At 44.9% G+C, this 23,217-nt stretch overlaps 1 protein-coding gene across 1 annotated transcript in view; it reads right to left on the reverse strand.

The window, feature by feature from the left end:
• Nucleotides 1-23,217, reverse strand: part of STT3B (STT3 oligosaccharyltransferase complex catalytic subunit B) — a 62,606-nt gene that overhangs the window by 2,154 nt on the left and 37,235 nt on the right. The window contains exons 9-15 of the mRNA XM_061586186.1: nt 21,884-22,038; nt 20,657-20,868; nt 19,328-19,515; nt 6,828-6,999; nt 5,918-6,091; nt 5,150-5,263; nt 1,373-1,585 (exon numbers count right to left, since the gene is read on the reverse strand). Coding sequence (XP_061442170.1) covers nt 1,373-1,585; nt 5,150-5,263; nt 5,918-6,091; nt 6,828-6,999; nt 19,328-19,515; nt 20,657-20,868; nt 21,884-22,038 — 1,228 coding nt within the window. The remainder of the gene's footprint in view (nt 1-1,372; nt 1,586-5,149; nt 5,264-5,917; nt 6,092-6,827; nt 7,000-19,327; nt 19,516-20,656; nt 20,869-21,883; nt 22,039-23,217) is intronic.

The following is a 23,217-nucleotide window of genomic DNA, read 5'->3' on the forward strand; positions in this document are numbered from 1 at the left end:
ATCTGAAGGAATTAAAAAACTGGGACAAGATCATTTGTTGGAAAGGTATATTTCAGTACATAGCAAGTACTAGCTCATTTTTGTAACAATGAATCTGAACTGTCTTTTCAAAGGACAAAGTAATCTAGCACATATTCAATGCTGTATATTAAAATTCTTAGTACCTCACTCCTAAATGCGTATGTGAGCCCAATTCTAGAATAAAACTATGGTTTGACACTGCACCAGCAATCAGCTGGCACATTCCCTCCCTTTCAACTATTGCAAATAAACGCAGCACAAACTTTCTGCCACTATGTAGGAGTTGAATATAATCAGTGTTATGAGCGTGTAATAATTTTTTAGGGTGCTGGAATACGCAATTCTTACCTGCCCAAGCAAAACAGCAGCATGAATGTTTCCAAGAAGATGCTTCTGTATATCTGCATAAAAGGTACATGCAGGAATCCAGGAGCACCAAACAGGTAGAACTCAGGGACAATGGGGAATACAGTAGGAAACTTTTGTGCATGTAAGTGATATGGAAGCCATGAGAGTAGAAAGCCAGAAAAGGTCTGTAGCGGCCTATGTGGAAATATGTGAATATATCCTTCCAATCCAGTCAGAAGAGTTTTAATTCTGTTTCAGTGTCAAGTTACCCATCAATTTACCCTTTGAATGCTTTACTTAAGTCGAACTAGATCAACAGTTTATATATTCAACTCTAAAATCCATACAACTCTGTTCTTCAAGTGACCTTCCTAAAATATAATAACCAGTTTAATAATAAATGGCTGCCCATTCAGAACAAACATTGCCTGTTAATAAGATTCCATTGATTTTGAAAGGAATCATGTAAAAAATTGGGGGTGTTTGTTTTAAAGGATTTTGTTTCCATGCCTAAGTTCTTCAATATAGCAGAACAGCACATTAAAAAGTGTATAAAAATGAAAGCTGTGTAAGGTGGTTTGAAGAGGAGTAAGCCAGACACTCAAGCTATCAACAAAAACTTCAGGTTTAATTATTTTACAAAAGAAAAGTCATTCTGAAATTTCTAGGCATAACTTTTCCACTTTTCAGAAAGACACTTTCACATTTTACTCTGTGAGCTGCCATAGTTACTGAAATACTACTTACGTATTTTAGACAGTATATTCTGTTACACTTTGGTGGGATTTTCAAGAGATTTTGAAACAGCCTGCCAATTAGCACAGCAATAAATTTAGTTGTCCTCACATGCTTGGACAGTGTTAGTTAACCATTGTTACCATCAGTCAGGTGTAATAGTTGACAGAAATGCTCTGCATCTGGCTTGTAGAAAGAACTAATCAAACAGTCACTAAATTTGTGTAACACGATGAAACTCCTTAAAGATACTTCACTGGGAACCCACCTTTTTTGACAAATACTTTTGTTTTGGCAAAATGTTGGATAGTCTAGGCTTATGATCCAGCGCCTCTCTGTTGTCTAGTTGTTTCACTTTATATATTCTAACAAGCCAATGCTCTGATGTGAAGGCTTCTTCCAAATGTTTAAACTTAATGTCCTTGTTGCCAATCTCAGCGTTGCGTGTGCGATCAAATCCTGGAGGTGTCCGAAAATCCAGCTACAAAAGTTAACGTCACACATTAGTTTGAAGATATAAAATGCAATGCTGTGAATAGAACTAGATGCAGATACACATACTGCTTTGAAAAATGTCCCGTAGTTTTGAAAGTTCTATTTAAATATGTGAGTTTTCATACATTTTGTAACAGGGCATTGTTATTGGGGGCTTTACTTCAAATACAAAACCATACAATTAATTGGCTACAATTAAAAATTAGGAGCTTCCTAATTTTCTTAATTTTATTTGTATATTTGATGTTAATACAGTGTAAAACAGAGTATAAAAGGACAGTCTAAGAACATTAATATCCCCTTTATTTGTAGATGTGCAGTTTCTTCCAGAACCAAGTTTAAGAGCTAGAAGTGGGAGACATATTTAAGAGAATCCATTCCATCCTGCCTTTCTACACCAAGATGGCTGACAATAAAAAAGCCACTGATCATAAAATACAAAGCCATAAATACAAACCACCACCAACACCAAAAAACAGCTGTTAAACTGTCAGAGGCCAAAACAGAGGAATGGTCACCAAATAAAATTAGCATCACCACTCACCAGAAGGTGAGCAGCGAGGGCCAAGCGCAGCTCCCTATGCAAGTTGTTCCACAAAATGGGTGTCACGACCAAGGCCACCCACTCTCTCATGCCCACTAACTATACCTCAGGGAACTATGGAACATAGAACAGGGCCTCCGTACTAGAATGGAAGTCCAGGTCAGGCTTGTGTAAAAGGAGGCAATTCTGAAGCAATCTTGACCCCAGGCTACTTAGATGTCAAAACCAACAAACTGATAACCAGGGCAGTTGATAAAGAATCAGTGTGGTTTGCCTTTATATCCACCCCCTTTAGAACTCTCGGAGTGCATATTAGATGAACACAGTACAGTAAACCACCCTAGAGGTAATGGAGGCTATGACCAGCTTCTTGATAAGGAGTTAGTAAAAGGTGCTACAGATCACCTGTGCATCTAAGATGAGAGCTGTATTCACAGGAGCACTCTCAAGTTGTGAATTTGCTGCTACAGGATTCTGAACTTGTCCAAAAGAGATTGTATGCATCTACCAATATCATCCGATTTCCCTAACAATACTTTCATCTTATTTGGGATAAGATTCAGTTTGTTCAGCCATATCCAATCCAAAACTGTCCCCAAGCACCAGTTTGCCACCACCTCCCTGGGATCAGATGATGGAAATGAGAGGCAGAATTAGGTGTCATATTGACACTCAAACACAAAGATTCAGACCTCACCCAGTTTTATGTACCTCCTTTCTTTTTCTAAGAAAAACCTATGGTGGTCTGCAGCATGTGAAGGGTTTTTGTTTTTTTATAATTTCAAACATCAATTTAAATTATATATTATGTCAGGGTGACCCATAGTAAAAGCACATATTGTGAAATCTACAATTTGATGAATCTGGTAGAGGTTTGAAGGTGCCCCGGGAATCTGATGTGGGAGAAACGCTACAGGATTCTGAATGGAACATGATGTGGTCTCAGCCTCAGTTTAAATTGGTTTTGACCAGAATTAGACAGGCTATGTTAAAATGAACTCATTGTTGGCATTTACCCCTGCGAAATTCCACTTCGTTAATGGAGCTCTCTCACCTTGCTGTGGAGAGGTTGCCCAGACAGGAGCACACTGTTCCATCTCCAGTGGGAATGTGCTAAGGTTACTTTTGGGATACTGCAGTCACTGCACCCTGAGCCAGCCTTGGCATTACTGTTTTTAGGGGTGGAGCTAGCAAAACTGATTCATAACATTATGGTTGTTTGTAGTGGCTCATATATAAATTGCCCACTTCTGGAAATCAGAGGAGGGCTTCTCCATGCAAAGATGGTATGATGGGTGTGGTGAGCGGTATTGGCAGAGAAGCTAACTTGGAGCTGTAGGCCGGCTATAGGTGAAGTATAAAAGGACAATTTAAAAAAATAGGCTTTCCTTTTATTGCATATGTTAACTGCAATGGCAATGTGCCATGACTCCCAGCATTTCAGATGTCTTTTTGGTTGGATTAGCTCATGAATAGATTACTATTAGTATTGTTCTGGTATTACATCTTACCTGTTATTTTTGTGTTGATTATCAAAATTCAATACAAATAATTAAAAGAAAAAACAACATCCTGAACTACATCTTTTTGATTACCCTTTTGTTGACTTGCAAAGGACTTTGGAATGTAAGGCTATATTAGCCTGCTCTTCCTAGTGCGAGCTCCATGCAGATTTTAATGCCTGCCTGATCCTGAGCCTAACCATAGTTAGAAGATTGAGGATATTCTATGGACTTGCATGCTCCTCCACTGTCATTGGGAAGAGAAGTCACAAGAGCTCAGAGCACACTTAGTCTCTACCAGATTTGACACTTCCTTTCCTGCTTACCCCTTTGACTAGTCCTACCATACAATATTTGTTTAAGGCTGTCATCATACAGTGTAGCAACAGCTGTCCATGACAGCAGGCAGGCAAGCGAGTGAGATGAGCAAATGAGTGAGTGGGGTGGGCAAGTGTGAGGCAGCAGCAATTCTACTGCAGGGCCATAGCAGGCAGGCAAGCGAGTGAGTGGGCGAGGCGACAGTGATGCTGTGGGGCCATGGCGGGCAAGTGAGTGAAGCAGCAGCAACTGGGCAGCCCAGGCGACCTACAGAGGAAAAGTCAGCACAGGCTGGGGCAGCTGCTCAGCAGCCTTCCTGTTCTGCCACCCCCACCAACAATGCTGTTTCAGCCTCAGTGGCAGAGGGTGAGGAGGAGGTAAGTGGTGGGGGAGCAGGGCAGTTGCTGAGGACATGCCCTGCCCTGCCCGTTCCTATGAGGTTCGCCTCGGCCAGCCACTTCCCTCCTCCTCTCGGGAGGTGTAAAGGTGGGGAGAAGGCTTTGCAACCTGTGGGTGGGGGAGAGGAGAACGCCTGCCTTCCTGTAAGGAGGGGGGAGTAGGAGGAGGCTTGGCTAGGTCCAATGGGAGGGGTTTCTGGCAAGGTCTGAGGGCTGTGGGAGGTTTGGTGAGGGGGTGGGAAGTAGGTGGTAGGGTTTGGATGAGCTCTAAGGGGAGGAGGTGGTTTAGGCAATGGGATTACATGGTGGGGTGTGTGAGCAAAGTATGCTCAAGTACTGTAATTCCATTCTTGCTTATTGGATGGCTCTTTGATCCAGTAAGTCTTTCATGAATGAAACATGCACTGAGGCAATCTTCAGCTATTCCACACACCCCCTGCATCCTGCTCTGGAGGGGTGGAGGAATTGCTGAAGATTATTTTGACACTTATTCTGTTGATGAGAAACTCGCTGGATCAAAGAGGTGTCTGCAGTGGGACATTACTGGATACAATCCTAAGGATCCAGTAATTTTTTAAGAGAAATACATGACAGAAGAAAAGACAAGCTGTTAAAAACTGTATCTAAACACCAACATTATTCATTTTTAAAAGTTTTGCTGGTTTTAACTATGTTTTATTGACAATTATTTTATTATACACACTGCTTAGAGAATTATCTGATTAAGTGGTCTGTTTATTTTATTTAGAAAAAATCATAAACATTTAAGAACACAAAAATGTACTAACCTGCATTTCTCCAAATCTGTAATATGACATTTTATACATGAGACAGTTTAACAAGGTTGGAGAGCCCGCTTTATCAACACGAAACTCTCCCTGTGGAGTAAAGTAGTCACTTTCCTTTAAAAAAAAAGGGGGGGGGAATATAATTAGTGTTATGCAAGTCACCACAATCAGGGAAATAAGAAAATCCTACAAAAATATAATGACTAGCAGTTCTCTGACCTGTTTTCACCTGAAAGAAACTGACATCTCTCACAGATGAAGGTCAGTCTTGTTCTTTTCTACACAGACTGTAACCATAATTCTTTGAGCTGGATACAGTAGCAAAGTTATTACTTTAAGCATTCACAGATTGAATTATTAGGTGAGTCAAGTGTAATATTCAACTGTGTTACTCATAAACACTTATGTCTGAACATCTGCTCTTCAATTCGACAAATATTCATGATGGTTTACCATTTGTTTTCATTTCATCTTTCTCTTACCAGGTATATTATGCTGTGGCACTAATGTTTGACAAGGCCTGGTTTGAACCAGTTCTTCAACATAAAATACTTAAGACTATTAGGATGCCATCTAATTATAGCCCTAGTGTAAAAGTACCTAGAATCAACAGAATGTATCAAGAAAATCTGTGGCAACTTCTCAATGGAAGTATACCACAATTAGAGACAAAAAACTGTCAGACTGTACTAACAGGCCTAGCAGAAATACTGCAGTTAACACAAGAGATAGCCTACTAAAGTGTTTTTTTTAAAAAATTCAACTCACCCTGATATCTTTAGGATGTTCTCCTTCAGCAATCCTCACCATCCACAAGAACTTGTTGATATCATCACCAGAGTAGCCAATTACACCTCCAAAAATTATTAATACATAATCCACATCCAGACTTCTCATAATCTCATAAGCTGCTGTCTCATTTGAAGACATAGCTTTTCCTACCTGCAATAAAAGGAAAGTTGCTTCTTAACAGCCTAACAAGCAAATATTAACTAATCAATCAGGACATGTCATTAGCTCGTTCTATTTCACATGTCATTCATCTAATGTGAAATGTAGAATACAACTAATCTTAGTATCCATTTTAAAATATACTTGCTGCTTAGCTGAAACAAGATTATTTATTAACTACATTTGTATGCCACTCTGGGCAGCTTAAATAAGTATAAACACAATTTAAATTCAAAATAAGCCATGTAATTATATACCTTTGAAGCCTAACATTTCAGTCACCTTCTGAATGTGGTAAGACTACAGCACATATTTTTGTAGTCAGTGGCCAAACTATGATGTAACAAACCATGGCTGTTTACTACTATTAAGCAAGGCACTCTATGAAGACTGCTGTAGTTCCTTCCATTCAAAGTTACCATCCCCACCCTCCTCTCAGCAATAGGAGCTCAGAGGAAGCAGTGATGATGACTACAGTCTTTTGACAGAGGTGACGGGGCTGTTATCTACCTTGTTCCAGTTCAAATTTTGTGCTATCAAAATCTTACCATCATCCTAAAACCATTAAGTTTCTCATTCCTGACCTTAGAATTAAGATGTGAAGTACATCATCATAATGGAAAGTAATCTTCAGGATATATTAAAATGTTAAAATGTAATTGTTTATAAATACAGAGTCAAATGTTCTGACACCTAATTCTCAATAAACAGAAGTACCACTACATACCAGGGCTATGTGGCTATTATTCCAAGTATTATTGTCAACTAGAGTAGTCCGATTTGCCATTCCTGCTATTTGATAGCCATAATCCCACCAAGACATTACTCTAGCATGTTCATCCGTGTTTTGCCTTAGCCAATAGTATGCTTCTCTGAAGTCATCCAAAATGTTCCGAGTACTGCAACAGAATAAGAGAAGAGCAAGTACAAATATGCAATATTAGAAAGTAGAATCTCTCTAATTAGATCTTATTTATTTCATTCCATTGACAGATTGCTTCCTGTGAAATATCTCATTGTGGACCCAGGTACAGAGGAAGGCTGAGGGTGGAGAAATGACCAGACAGGACACTTGGATGGGTGAAATCAAGGCCACAACAACAGCAGCTCAAGGGGGTTTGGCTTGGCATAGGGCAAGGATCTGATGACACAGCCTCTCTGCTGTGAGATGTGCAACCCCCACTTCCCAGCCCCTGTACTGGGCTCCCCCACAAGGAGTTAGCCCCAATAGGGAGAAAGCCTCCTTGGTGTGGACTGATTTTGGGTGGTCCTGGAGCCAACTGTTGGTACCTTCCACCCTCTTATTCCACCCGAGCTAGGGCTGCAGAATTGTGGAGGTGCCTCACATCCCCCTATGGCCTTGCCCAGGAAATGAATATTGAGAGACTGGACAGTAGTTTTCTAAAGCCCCTGGATCCAGCGATGACCTCTTCAAGAGGGGTCGCAGCACCACCTCTTTTAAAGCAGTGGGCATAACTCCCTCCTGTAGTGAAGCATTCACCACTCCCTGGACTCATCCCTCTTACTAGATTTTGCCAACCATGATGGGCAGGGATGAAGAAGGCACGTAGACGGCATCACTGCTGTAAATGTCCTGCCACATTCTCAGGCTGCAAAAGCTGAAACCGATCCCACAAGCTGTAATTTAACTGCGCTCCGGCCATGACCCAACCTGAGTGAGGCATTTTCCACAGGTAGCCTGCCATCAGATTGGGTAGTACTGCCATCTAGCGTCCGAAGGCAAGAATGCACTAGAGTTAAAACCTGGGGCTCGAGCCCCTCCCACTCCAGTCTTCATTCTTGCCTCCGTCCGAGGCAGATCTGAATTTAGACAGAGCGTAGCTAAGTCTTATTTCCATTCTGTTACTCTTCTTATCTTTTTACCTCTTGATTTCTTCGGGGCTCTTCCCTGAGGCTTCACCAGCAGCGGCTGCTGCTTTTACATTTAGCGGGGACTCCGCGGCTGCGATCCTCCCCCCCCCTTTTTTTCTTTGCCGTTTGTTACTCAGCTTTCAGAACTTCCTCCAGCAGCGGCTGCTGCTCTTTCCCATTTAGCGGGGGCTCCGCGGCTGCGGTCCCCCCTCCCCCTTTTTGCCGTTTATTACTCAGCCTTCTCAGCCTCCTGCAGCAGCGGCTGCTGCTCTCTTGTGTTTGCGGGGGCTCCGCGGCTGTTAGGCTCCAACAGCAGCGGTTGCTGTTTCTTCGTTTAGCGGGGGCTCCGCAGCTGCGGTCTCCCCCCTCCTTATTTCAGTCTATATTTTAGCCTCTACATAGGGAAGCTTGCGGCTGCGGCTCCCTCGTAGACACCCCGCCCGTTCTGAAGCCTCTTGTAGCGCTCCCGTTTTTCCCGCCAACCCCGATATCGCGGCTGCCATTGTTATTTATTTCTGTCCTTAGGGAAGCTTGCGGCTGCGGCTCCCTCGGCGGCCGCCATTGCAATTTCTTCTATTTTTTTACAGAAGCCCCTCAGCCCTGCTGTTCATTCAACCCGGCTTGGGCTCAATTACGCTTACTGATATCGCCCCTCTCGCCTGTTTTTTTTTTTTTTAGCACCCTCCGGTGGCATATCCTCCCAGCTGGCTCCCGGCCGTTTTCAAACCCTGCTAGAGTCTTAGTGAGAGGCTCCGTTATCGCGGCCGCCATTTTGTTTGTTTTTTGCCGTCTTTTTTCTTTTCTAATCACTTGGGACTTGTGTGCTCTCCTGTTAACAAACATATACTCACCTATTCAGTATTCCCCTCAGACACAGTACGTAGCCCTGTTGTGGGACTTGTGTAGTCTCCGGTTATCAAATTTATATTCACTTAATCAGTATTCCCTTCAGATACATCAGGTAGCCCTGTTATACCACACCTTCCTCTTCGTGTGTGTGTATGTTCGTAGGTACACCTCCAGTAGCCCTGTTATACCACACCTTCCCCAGTGTGTGTGTGTATATTTGTAGGTGCACATCCAATTGACTAGTCTGTGCACCTTGGTGGTACCGCACCTTCCCCATTGAGTGCATGTATCTAACCTTGGCCACACTGCGATTTTTAAATAAAGCTTACCTCTCTGGCAGTGTCACTAGCGGTCTCGCACCTTCCCCATTGTGTGCGTGTACTTAGCTCAAGGCCAAGTTGGCAGTGTAACTAGTGGTCTCGCACCTTCCCCATTGTGTGTGTGTACTTAGCTTGGCGCCAACCTTACCCGAGTTGTTGCCTTTCACGTACTGGGCGTACTCACTCCTGTCATACTGTTTCTAGTCTGTCCTATACTATTTCTACCTTGGCTCTGTTACCGCTCCTTCCCCATTGTGGGCGTCATTCAGAGATTGTCATGGCGGATTTGAACCCTGAGGTGACAATATCCCCTGAAGCAGGCCGTCCATCCCCACACCAGCCAGCTAAACATAAACACGCCAAGGCAAAAGCAAAGACTAAACACCTGTCTGGTCACGGAGCACCCAAGAGAGCACGCTACGTATCATCACTCCCAGAGAAACCTCGCCATGCAGCCGTTCCTGCACTTTTCCAGTCTCCTTCTGAGTCTTCAGAGGAAGAGTTTGAAGGATTCCCCTGTCAAGCTCCTCAAACTCCGCATGGGCAGCCTCAAATTCCTCTTCAGGAACAGGCAATACCTTCTTCCACTCCCCCAGGGATACAGTTGACCCCTGACTTCCTGCAACAACTACAAGAGCTGCTGGGGTGCCTATCCCATCCCCAGCCTACTCTACATTTGTCTTCTCAGCCCGGAACCTCGCGACAGCCCAGCTCTGCGAGACAACCCGGTGACAATACTGATGCTCCACTACCCTCTCCTAACCCATATGAGGTGGTCAGGGGTAGATTGGACGTAGAACAATCTCAGTCTGATGACTACATGAACGTTTTTCAGACTGACCTGGATGAATGGAGTGGGAAATCTGACCAGGAGGAAGATATCTCCTATCGCCTGTTTGACCCGGCGGATTTCTCTCGTCTGTCACGTAGAGTCATGGACACTCTTGGCATTCAACCAGAACTTATTCAACCGGTTGTCCCTCCTGTCAAGGGTGCCAGAGTTCTCAAGTCCCCCAGATCAGTGCAGCACTTCATTCCCGTGCCAGACCCCATTAAAAAACTGACCAGAGAAGAATGGGCCCGTCCCCTTCGTCCACGTCGTTCCTCCTCCTTAGCCAACAAGCTCTATACCCTGGACCCGGAATCCATGTCCTTTCTGAACGTCCCGGGGGTGGACCAACCTATTTCCAATCTTGTATCCCGTTCTCTCCTTCCAAAGGAAGGCGAATCACTGTTCAAGGACCCCTATGAGAGGAGGCTTGACTTTGTCTTCCGTAAGATCCATGAGGCCTCCGCTCATTCCATCCGGGCCTCTTCTACTGCCTCTATCTTCTCACGGGCTTCCATGATGTGGTTAGAGGATATCCTTGACGAACCCAACCCGGATCCCGCCAAACTAAGGAAAGGTATCCTCAAGATACACAAGGCTGCTGCCTTTGTGGCCGACGCCACATTAGACGCTTCCCATCACGGTGCACGCGCCCTTGCAGCCGAAATTGTAGCTCGTCATACCCTATGGCTCCAACATTGGGACGCCGACTCGACTGCCAGAACCAACTTATCCTTAGCTCCATACTCGGGAAATATGCTCTTCGGCGAGGACGCTCTCAAAGCAGTCCTTGTCGACCCCAAGGACAATCGTAAACCTGCACTAGCTACGGCCAAAAGAGACAACCGCAGACCCGGACGACGGTTTACCCCTTACCGTTCCTTCCAACCCTTTCGGAGAGGACGACCCGGTGGACGAGGACGGGACACCAGGCCTACAAATTTCCGTCCCTTCAAGGCACCCTGGTCCAGACAACGATCACAATACAGGGGCCAATACCAGAGCAGGCAGGCATATGGCAGAGGAAACCATCAACGCAGGCAGTTCTGACTCCATCCCCATTGGAGGCAGACTCTCCTTCTTCTCCAGCATCTGGCTAAACTTGACAAACATCTCCTGGGTCAGACTTCTCTTCACCCAGGGCTACAATATAGAATTTTCGCGGACACCACCGGACAAATTTTGCATCTCCCCCGTCTCCAGGGCACGCAAAAAGATCATGCAGGACGCACTACGACATCTACTAGAGATAGCCGCTATAGAGCCTGTTCCCCCATCCGAACGGCTACAAGGCGTGTACTCCGTCCTCTTTACGGTTCCCAAGCGAGACTCCTCATGGAGGGCGGTCTTAGACCTCAAGGGCCTCAACCACTTCGTCAAATACCGCCACTTCAAGATGGAATCTCTGGCGTCTATTGTAGAGGCTCTACAACAAGGGGACTTTATCGCATCCATCGACCTGAAGGACGCTTACTTACACATCCCAGTTTGCCCGGGTCACAGACGGTTCCTGAGATTTGCACTAGGCCACCTCCATTTTCAATACCGGGCCCTTCCATTCGGCCTCTCCTCAGCCCCCTGAGTCTTCACCAAAGTGATGGCCACCATGCTGGCGTATCTCCGCCTCCAGGGGGTCCATATTTATGCTTATCTCGACGACTTCCTCCTCCGAGCAGGCTCCTGGGACTTGGCCAACAGGCAGATGCAGTTCACCCTAGAGGCACTACACTCTCACGGCTGGCTGATCAATGCGGAAAAGAGTCATCTACAACCAACTCAGCGCCTCCAGCACTTAGGGGCAATACTGGACACATCCCTAGCCATGTCCTTTCTGTCCCCAGACCGTATTGCTTCCATCACAGCCATGGCAAACTTACTTCTACATCGCCCCACAGCAGATGTCATGTTTCTGGCCCAGTTTCTCGGGGCAATGATCTCCACCATCCACATCGTTCCGTGGGCCTGACATCATTCCAGACCTTTACAATGGGCTCTCCTACCCTTTCAAGCAGACATCTCCAAGTCCAACCATCGCGTAATTCCTCTGGGCCAATCTCTGATGCAATCATTCCGCTGGTGGGTATCCACAACTTCCCTTACCAAGGGGACACCGTTCCGGGACCCAACCAGAGTCCTAATCACCACGGATGCCAGTCTGTCTGGCTGGGGAGCCCATTGCAACTCCACCTTTGTCCAAGGCGTGTGGTCAACCCAGGAACTAAGTTACAACATCAACTGGCTGGAGCTCAGGGCTGCTCATCTCGCTCTAAGACACTTCCAGCCACTATTCGCTCTACAACACGTCCTAATTCGCACGGACAATGTTTGCGTGAAATCTCACATCAACAGACAAGGAGGCACAAGGTCCAGGGCTCTACAGGAGGAAGCGACACGACTCTTCGACTGGGCCGAGTCCCACCTCCTGTCATTACGAGCAGAACACCTCAGCGGCACGCTAAACGTTACGGCCGACTGGCTCAGCAGGCAAACGATCCATCCGGGAGAATGGAAACTTCATCCACCTGTGTTCACCCTCCTTCAGCGGCGGTTCGGCCCCCTCTCACTGGATCTCTTCGCCTCCAGCCAAAACTGCCAACTGCCTCGTTACTTCTCAAGGTACCTAGAGACAACGGCGGAAGCAGTGGATGCGCTGACGACACCATGGCCACACGGGCTCCTGTATGCCTTCCCGCCTATATCACTCCTAGGCAGGACATTGACAAAACTCCGACTCGAACGGACACGGATTTTACTCATAGCACCCTACTGGCCTCGCAGACCCTGGTTTTCGGACCTCCTCTCGATGTCAATGGCGGCTCCCTGGACTCTTCCAATCAGGCCGGATCTTCTCTCCCAAGGACCAGTTTGGCATCCGGACCCGAACTGGCTGAGACTGACAGCCTGGCTTTTGAGCGGACACAGTTGATCTCTGCTGGTCTGTCTCAAGGGGTCATAAACACTATTTTAGCATCTCGGCGTCCGTCAACTACTCGAATCTATCAGAGTACTTGGCGTACTTTTTCCAGCTGGTGCACTTCTAAAGGTTTTTCAGCACCCCAAGCCACTGTACAGCACGTTCTACAGTTCCTACACAGAGGCATGACATTGGGACTCAGACCGAACACCCTGCGTAGACAGGCCTCCACCATCTCCTCAATTCTGTCTGTTTCTTCATCGGCAGCACCCCTAGGCACTCACCCGCTCATCAAACGCTTCTTAAGAGGAGCTCCCCACCTCTCTCCAGCGGTACGTCACCACTTTCCATCCTGGAACCTCTCCAAGGTTTGCAGGCATTACAGCGACCTCCATTTGAGCCTCTTGCCTCGGTGCCTCTAAGACTGTTGTCTTTTAAAGTCCTTTTCCTCGTGGCTATCACTTCAGCGAGGCGGATTTCGGAGTTACAGGCCCTGTCATCGGCCCGTCATCTCTGCGTATTCCATAAGGACTCTGTAGTCCTGAGGCTGGATCCATCGTTCTGTCCTAAGCTCAACTCAGTGTTCCACAGTAGCCAGGACATTGTACTTCCATCCTTTTGTCCAAAGCCGGTCCATCCCCTCGAAAAGGCCTGGCATTCGCTGGATGTTAGGAGAGCGCTCAAAGTTTACCTCTCTCGCACCCAGGATATTAGACAGACAGACGCATTATTTGTATCCTTTCATACGAGATCTTTGGGAAAAAAGGTGTCCAAATCCACTTTGTCCTGTTGGCTTCGAGCCTGTATTTCTATTGCATATCAGTCACTTAATTTGCCAGTGCCGTCTAACATCACGGCCCATTCGACCAGGTCTGCTGCCACTACGGCGGCTTTCCTAACTAATGCTCCTCTTATAGACATATGCAGAGCGGCGGTATGGGCTACCCCTAACTCCTTTGTGAAGCATTATAAGATTGATCGCTATGCTTCAGCTGACGCCTCTTTCGGGAGACGTGTCCTGCAACACGTTATTTCTGATTTGTAACTTCCTAGGAATCCCTCCCTATTAGGGGGCTACGTTGGTACATCCCAATCTGATGGCAGGCTACCTGTGGAAAATGGTCCGTTGGACCCACCTGAAGGGTGATTTTCACAGGTACGCCTGCCATCACGTCCCTCCCTTGTGGGGGATTTCTGGGGAAATTGGTTCAGTATTTCGTATATAGTTCAATCTATGTGCTTCGTGCTCTGTCTGATTTTCTTTAGTTAAAACCTGTTCTTATGTTGCAAGTTCTATGATATTTGCTATGTATATTTTCTTTGCTGCTAGGGCTTTTGCCCTTTGGTTACTTTCAGATTACCACTTCGGACTCGTCATCATGAAGACTGGAGTGGGAGGGGCTCGAGCCCCAGGTTTTAACTCTAGTGCATTCTTGCCTTCAGACGCTAGATGGCAGTACTACCCAATCTGATGGCAGGCGTACCTGTGAAAATCACCCTTCAGGTGGGTCCAAGGGACCAGTCTACCCATAAACCCTGGCTTCTGCTGGAGCCAACACAGAAACTGCCTGGCTTCCGCATTGGTGCCGTGCTCCACCCCCTCCATGCCAGAGCCATCCCAACCTGCCCGGTGGCTCCACCACGCAAGATGGTGCACTTTTTTATTTATTTATTTATTACAGTAAGGCCCTACTCATACGGCAGGTTACGTTCCAGACCCGCGCCGAAAAGCAAAACCTGCCGGAAAGTGGGACATAGCCCGCGATCAGCTGTATAGTATAGCAGATTGCGTGCTACAGCTGATCGCTGTCAGCTGGAGTGTGGCGACTGGAGCTCCCCGTGCTACAGCTGATCGCCACGCTGCTGCCATATTAGTGGAACACCGAAAAGCGGTGCCCTACTGTATTTTATTTATATCCCGCCCTTCCTCCCAATAGGAGCCCAAGGTGGCAACAAAAGCACTAAAAACACTTTAAAACATTATAAAAACAGACTTAACTCTGTTAAGTTGAGGGTTATGTGTTGATGTAGATCTGGTTTTAATGAAATTTTGATTGTTTTGTGTTATTTTATTGCAAATTTTTATCCTCTTTTATCGATGTATATATTAAAGTTGGTCTATGACTGCAATAAACTCATTCATTTATTCTCACACTGGGCTTCTGTGCAGCATCACTCTTCCCTCATGCTCTGTGGGTGGGTAGGAGGAGACAAGAGATGAGGTGGAGAGCGAGACAGGGGTAGAGTGGAGAAAACAATTGTTTAAAAAAATGGGCTGTGGTGGTGAAGAATGGAGTGGAGAGAGAAAGGAGCCAGAGGGCAAGAACATGAGGCAGCAGCAGAATGGAGATAAAAAACTGTGGAGGTGAAAGATGATTCGTGTGTGTGTGTGTGTGTGAGTGAGTGAGTGAGTGAGTGAGTGAGTGTGTGAGTGTGTGTGTGTGTGTGTGTGTGTGTGTGTGTGAGAGAGAGAGAGAGAGAGAGAGAGAGAGAGAGAGAGAGAATTAATGCTTGCACTTGGCGCACAAAGTGGCCTCCACCACCCTCTATGGCTACTTTGCTGCATTTGCAGTGTTTTAACTTTTTTTGCATCTCAGGGGAAAATGTTTGCTTAAGTTGGTGGCAGGGCAGGGTTCGGGTTGTGGTTAAGTGAGAGAGATTATGCTTGCTGGCTGAATGTGTGTATGTGTGTGGGGTTGCACTTGTTTGACATGCAAAGATCTGAGTAGTGGCCTCTACCTCTCTTCCTGCCTCCCTTACCAGCAGAGAGACCACCGCTGCTATCTTATGGATAAAAAGAATTATTCTACTACCTCTGTGTATGTGTGTTTATTTTTAATGTTGTTTTAGGCGACTTAAGTGTGCAGCAGCCAAGACCAGCACCTTGTCGGCACTCTAGTTTTATTTTTAAGTGTAACTGTAGTGATTACTTTGGAGTAATGGTGAAGTAATTAAATTCCTTTCAGAACAATTGTAATGGTAATGTATTCCTTTTTGGAGTCATGTAACAGTAATTGTAATTTGTTCCTTTTAAAAAGTAATCTTCCAAGATTTGGTCAGGCTTTCCCGGTCCAGAAACGGTTGCAGCTATCTTACCAGCCAAAGCTGGTAAAACACACTCCTAGCTACTGAGGTCACCTAGGTCTCTGGCAACAAAGATGGATCCAGAAGCAATCCCAGACTACTGACCTGCTCTTTCAGAGGAAGTACGACCCCATCCAAAGCAGGCAACTGATCAATTATCTGAACTTGGGCATTACCAACCCACAGCGTCTCTGTCTTGTTAAGATTCAGACTCAGCTCATCCAGCCCACCAAGTCAAGGCAGCGGACAAGGGCTTGCACGGCCTCTCCCGATTCAGATGTTACAGAAAAATAGAGCTGGGCATCATCAGTGTACTGCTGGCACCTCGCCCCAAATCTCCGGATGACCGCTCCCAAGGGCATCATATAGATGTTAAACAGCATGGGGGACAAGATGGTACCCTGTGGCACCCCACAACACAACTGCCAGGGGGCTGAAAGAAAATAACCCAATGCTATTCTCTGAAAACCACCTTGGAGATAGGATTGGAACCACTGTAAAACAGTGCCTCTGATACCCATCTCTCCAAGACGGCCCAGAAGTATACCATGGTCAATGGTATCAAAAGCCGCCCAGAGATCAAGTAAGAGTAACAGGGTCACACTCCTCCTGTCATTCTCCCGATAGAGGTCATCCATCAAGGGGACCAAGGCCGATTCAGTCCCATAACCAGGCCTGAACCCAGACTGGAATGGGGCAAGATAATTTGTTTCATCCAAGAGTACTTGCAATTACTGCACCACAACCCTCTCAATCACCTTCCCTAAAAAGGGGTTATTTGCGACCAGTCGGTAATTGTCACAAACCAAATGGGTCCAGAGTGGGCTTTCTAAGGAGTGGTCGGATCACCACCTCTTTCAGGGCAGCTTGCACCACTCCCTCCAGCAATTATGATTTGATCATGCCCTGGATCCACTTAGTCAACCCCCTCGGCAAGCTTTAATAAGCCAAGAAGCGCAAGGGTCAAGAGGACACGTTGCTGGCCGCATCATAGCAAGCACTTTGTTAACGTCATCAGGATGCATCAACTGAAACTGTTCCCAAGAAGTTGTGGCTGATGTTGCACCGGATACCTCACCGGGGACTACAGTAGATGTGGATGGGGCATCAAGATTGCTACGGAGGTGAGCAACTTTACCTTCAAAGTGCCTTGCAAATAATTCACAGTGGGCCTCTGAAGGGTTTAAAAATACATTTCCTGGAGTTGATGTCAACAGACCCCTGACAATACAGAAAAGCTCTACTGGATGGTTACTTGAGAATGCGATGGTGGCAGAGAAGTGGGCCTTCTTTGCCGCCCTCACCACCACACAGTAGGCACGGTTATGATGTTTTACTCATGCCTGATCAGCCTCACAGCACGTCTTTCGTGACTTGCACTCTAGCCGTCATCCAGCCTGTTTCATTGCCTTTAGCCCACTGGTGTACCAAGGTGCAAACCGGGCTCCACAATGCCAGAGAGGGCACTCAGGGGCAACCAAGTCAAGAGTCCAATGCGCCTCGCTGTTCCACAGCATGACAAGGGCTTGAACAGGGTCATCTCCTCTATCTACTGGGAACTCCCCCAAGGCATTCAGGAATCCTGTGGATTCCATTAATTTCTGGGGGTGGACCATCTTAATCCATCCACCACTCCTGCAGGGGAGGATCGGAGTCATAAGTCTAAACTTCAGCAGGAAGTGGTCTGACCATGACAATGGGGTGACATCCAACCCCCCATCTCCAGACTACCCCTTCCAACATATGGAGCAAAAACCAAGTTGAGGGTATGCCCTGCCCTATGCATAGGGCCGGTGGCAACTTGAGACAGCCCCATGGTCATCATGGCCATGAAGTCCCGAGCCGGAACACTAGAGGTAGCCTCAGCATGGACACTGAAATTCTCCAATACCACAGCCGAGATGGCCTCTGGTAGCTCAGACAGAGAAGCTGCTGGGCAGCAGGGTGGACAGTACACCAGCAACAACCCTAGGTTACTGTCTCCTTGGCCCAACACCAGGTGCAGGCCCTCACAACCAGCTCCAAGACAGAGTGGTTTCCTGGTGATAGAGATGGAAGTTCTGTAGACCACAGCAACTCCTCTCCCCCATCCCTGCAGCCTGTGCTAGTGTTGCACTGAGTATCCAGGTGGGCAAAGTTGGGTCAGATCAACTCCTCAGTAATGCACATCAAATCAGCACCTTCATCCCCAAGCAAATCATGGATGAGTGTGGTCTTATTGTGTACTGATCTGGAGTTCAAGAACAGCACACACGATAGGCCAGTGGGCACAGGAGATGAGCAATGAGGAACCCATCCATGAGAGGAGTGGGAGAGAGGAACAAGGTGTAGACAGCCTTGCTCTTGTCTTCTATGGTAGTTCGCCACCTCCCCATGGCTATACCTCCTTCTACCCATGATCACTGAAATTGGGGTGGCATCACCCATGGTCCTCCTTACTAAGACTCCTCCTAAACACCTGATATGGACCCAACAAGAGCCCTCCAACTTCTCTCACCTTCACCCTCCTCCTCCCTGCCCGGCTGCACACCAAGCCCCAGATAAGTCCAAGCAATTTATCAATAGATGCCACCACATTAAAGACCCAATTTCTATAACGTACAGGAGGCTTTCTCCTGCAGAGTGCAGTGACTGATTGAATACATAATGGATGAGACAATATTTTAGGTAGCCTGGTCCCAAGTTGTATAGGGCTTTGTAGACCACTACCAGCATTGTGAATTTAGCCTGGTAGCTAAGTGGCAGCCAATGCAATTCTTTCAGCAGCAGTATAACATGATAATATTAGTTTGCCCCAGTCAGGGCCGGCACCAGCCCATCACAGGCCCCCACCTCCCACGTGTGTGTGCCTGTGTGCACGCATGCACACACTTAAATCTTGGGTGATGGCAAGCAAGCGCACTGATGTGCAAGGTGGTATGGCTGGGCAGATTTAAGTACACGCCAGCTGAGCGCCCGTTTGGGAGTGATGTCAACTGGGAAAGCAGAGCTCCCACTCTACAATCTGTGCCATTCTACAGTCGTGGCCCATGACCAGATGCTGGCAGGGATCACGAAGTGGGAGCTTCACCCTCCCAGCTGCAGGGGCCTTTGGCTAGCCACAGGGGCCTTGGCGAATGCCTGACTTGGCCGACTGCTGCTGCTGGATCTGGCCCCAGTATGCAATTGACCTGCAACATTCTGCACTAGCTGCAACTTACAGGCCAATTTCAGTGGTATTCCCACATTACATTAGCTTAACCTGTAGATTACCAGTGCAAGGACAACAGTGGTCAATCTAATGTGTCACATGATGTATTCCTAATCATTCTCACAGTCATAAACTCATACTAAAATGCAAACAGAATGGTAAGTCTTACCCATCATGATTGTAAGAGGCCAGAACGACACTAGGACTGGAGTAGGCATTGCTAGTAACCCATGTACAGTGGACAGCAAACATCATCAGCAGCATCAGCATCAACATTGTAACAATGCTCTTGATATTCGGGCCAAGTCCTTCTTCAGTTTTTTCCTGTTCCGATATGTGTTTTCTCACTTTACCTGCCTGAAAAACGACAAATTGAATTTTTTGGTATTTTCAGCCATGTCAATTTTTCAGGGTTTACAAGTTATATTTTCAACAATAAAACCACATATCTAGAGCCCTACCTCACAGGCCGTCCTCCAAGTTGTGTCAGACATTTAAAAGCCTATTAGTGTTGAAGCTGTCCTCTAGCGATTTTTAAAAGGCATGCTAATAATTGTTGATGTATCTTAAGTGAAAGTAGTATTTCAAAGAGGGTGAAGGGAGTGGCATGAATCTGTCCAGATTCACAAATGCGACTATGTTTTCTGACTTTTAAAATTATTAATCTATTTCTGGATTGCCCTTCATCTAAAGATCACAGGACAGTATACAAGATTATATAAAACCATACAATTAAAAGGAATCTTAGAATACCACAGAAATTTAACATAAGAATAAAGTTAACAGCAGAACTCTCAAAGATTCAAACGTATGTAGACCAAGTAAATAAATGTGTGTTTAAAAAGGCACCTAAAGACAGTCCTGAGAGGGCAAATAGTATTTCCAATGGGAGGAAGCTCCACAATTGGGTTGCCACTATTTAGGCAAAATTATATCTGATTTGTACTGATATGTAATGAATGGAAAAAAACAGAGTAAAAGTCTAACACAACAAAGGTTCAAAAGGTTCAGCTTTATAATATTTGTTCTGAACCTTTTGTCTCATCTTTTTTATATATATTTGTGGTAGAAGGTAGTTGAATCATTAACTGCTGATACCATGGTTCAAAGATGTGTTAAAAGTATAGCCATAATGAAGAAATAAAATTGGTAATTCATGTACAAATATTGAAAAGCAACATACTTACTTCCAATAATGGTTCAAGACTTCGGTTGAGAAATCAAAGATTTCAATGTAGTTGGGACTGAGTAGAATTGTGTCTACCACCCGAAATGGAGACCCCCCCCCCAAAAAAAAAGGCCTATGAGGACTCAGCATGCTTAGTGAGCTTGACTAATGAGAGGATAGAAAACCTTTAGCAGAAATGGAATGGAGTGGCTAGAACAGAAGCACTCTACACTCAACAGTTTTGTGGATACCTGTATTTTGTTTAATTTTGACATGCAATCATTTATTTAAAGAAATATCTAAAATGGATGCCATGAAATCAAGTCCCACCTTATCATAAAGATTTCCTGGATTTCTTTTATCATCCTCGTCACTGCTATCTTCTATTGGCGGATTCTCTCTCTTCATATCATCACCCAAATAGTGCTCAAAAACATTGGAGAAAGCAATTGCTGACAGCATACAGACTACTGGAGTCAAAGTTAACATTAGACGAACCATCACTCCAGCGAAGTAAACAGCACTGATTGCATATAGAGCCACTGCAGAAAAATAAAGCCACTCAGATTTATTATAGGGCATTTTAAAACAAGATTACAGTTTTGCTATAAGCTTTAGAAATAAGCAGATGTATTGTCCACTTGAAAAAGCTTGCACATTTGTTTCCTAAAATCTCGTGTGATATAATTGGACCTACTTTTGAATGCGTTATATCCCTAACCTTCAATAAATGGGATTTCAGTTGTTTACCATGTTTTGTGATAATTGTAAGTTTGAACCAAGCTATGCATTTTTATCTTACTAAACATTTCCCACCTTAAGAATCCAACAGAGCTAGTAGGATTTGAGGGATAAAAAAGCAGTTTTACAAAAGCATGTAATTACTCCACAAGATTTCTGGAAATCCTGAAACTTGTCTGCAATGGAATGGAAAGCTAGAATGGAAAAGATTTAAACCAATTCTCAGAAGCAGCATTCTAATAGCGGTTTCACAGGCTAGTTTGAATAAAATCCTTTTTGTGCACTGAATTAAATTTCAGACCAATGCTCATACTACACTGGCGGAAAGCTTGTGCAGACTGAAGACAGGTATAATTTCAGCAACAGCTAACTAAAGCAATGCCCAGTTTATAATTTAGCTGTAACTATAGTTACAGGGTTCCCCCCCCCATTTGAAACCAACCAGATTTGACCACTGGAAGGGTTGGATTTTCACCATATTATTAGGAATCATCAATTTGCTTACAAAATTATAATATAATGGAAGAGTATCTCCTCATTAATATTCTATCTGATAAATTATTATAAAATAAATTACATCAGCCTTGGGTGACAAGGAACTAATTCTTTAATTATATATTCACAGCGTAAGCCATTCTAAATAGAAGTTAAATAAAATGAGATTACGGTAAGCAACGTTATTTTTAGTTCTTGAGACAATATGTTTAACCAAACGGTGAAGTAACAATAATAAATTAAGCTAATGAATAACTAGGACATCGGCATTTCAGCTAAAGCTCATATCTTAATTTTGAAAAGGTAATTACTACTTCTTACCAAAGACTCTCTCATCATTAATGTTTTTGATGCAGAACCACAGCCCTGCTGGGAAAGTACACACCAGAATATGTAGATCAAAAAAGAAGGAAACCCATGTTGTAGGCTGATGTTCAGACACAGAGGCAATGATCGGGATGTGAATTTTCGCATACCTTGTTTAAAAAAAAATCGGTTCAAATTATTTTGAAATGACAAAACTACTAAAGATAGTACAACTGAGGACTACTGAACATTTTTAGATTTTCTATGCCATCTTTTGAATATACTTTGAGAATCTTTATGAAAGTTAAAGGGTTTTTTTTTTAGCTAAAATCCATTTCATTTAACCTTAGAAGCTGTCAAAATTACACTACAATTCTCATTACAAAGTTTCCATCTGTCCTCTTGCTAGTGTGTGAATAAAGTAAATCTAAATGGAGATTAGTTTTTGACTAGGACAATTTTGATGTCTTTCTTCCACAAGGGGTACTGATGGCCACCAATCTGAAGGGCTTTAAAAGAGGATTAGAGAAATCCATGGAGCATAAAGCCATCAATAGCTACTAGCCACAATGGCTATGTTCTGCCTCCACTGTCAGAGGCAGAATGCCTCTGAATACTTTGCAGGTGAGAGACTGCTGTTGTGCTCAGGTTCTGCTTGTTGCACACTTTCCATGGACATCTGGTTGACCACTGTGAGAACAGGAGGCTGGGCTACACAGGTCTTTGGACTGATCCACCAGGCTCTTCTTATATTCTTCCAAGTACTCACCCCATGAACAACATCATACTAATTATTGTCAAAGGGGGAGAACAGTGCTTCTCTTTGTGGAATGGCTTCTGATCTAGTAGAGGCATCTGCTAACATAAAAGAAAGGGAGGCAATTTTTGCTGATTCCTCCTTCCTGCTGCAGCCCCTGTGCCTCCCACACCACCTTACATACTGTTCAGGAGGGTTCCATAACCATCTGGATCAGATATTTGGAGATGCAGGGGGCATCAGCAGAAAGCACTCCTGCTTCTCTGGCTAGATCAAAAACTATTCTGTGAGCAATCCAGCAGTATTGGCTATCAACACATATAGCCCAAACTTCACAGTTTTCTAAAACTTCAGATTCTGTTTTAACAGTGCAGCATTGTACATCATAATAGCATAAAGCTGTTTTGCCTAGATATCGTCTAGTTTAGCATCCAAAACAACAATGCTCATTGTATCAATGCAGTGAATTAAAAATGGACTTCTACTAGTACCCATTGATGCTGAATATTGCACTAATCTGTAAGATTTGTTAAATAAATTAATAAAAAGAACAAGTCCTGATAGACCACATCTTTTAAAGTCATTGTCTGTA

The sequence above is a fragment of the Rhineura floridana genome, chromosome 10 (assembly GCF_030035675.1).
Source record: "Rhineura floridana isolate rRhiFlo1 chromosome 10, rRhiFlo1.hap2, whole genome shotgun sequence".
Classification (NCBI taxonomy): Eukaryota; Metazoa; Chordata; class Lepidosauria; order Squamata; family Rhineuridae; genus Rhineura; species Rhineura floridana.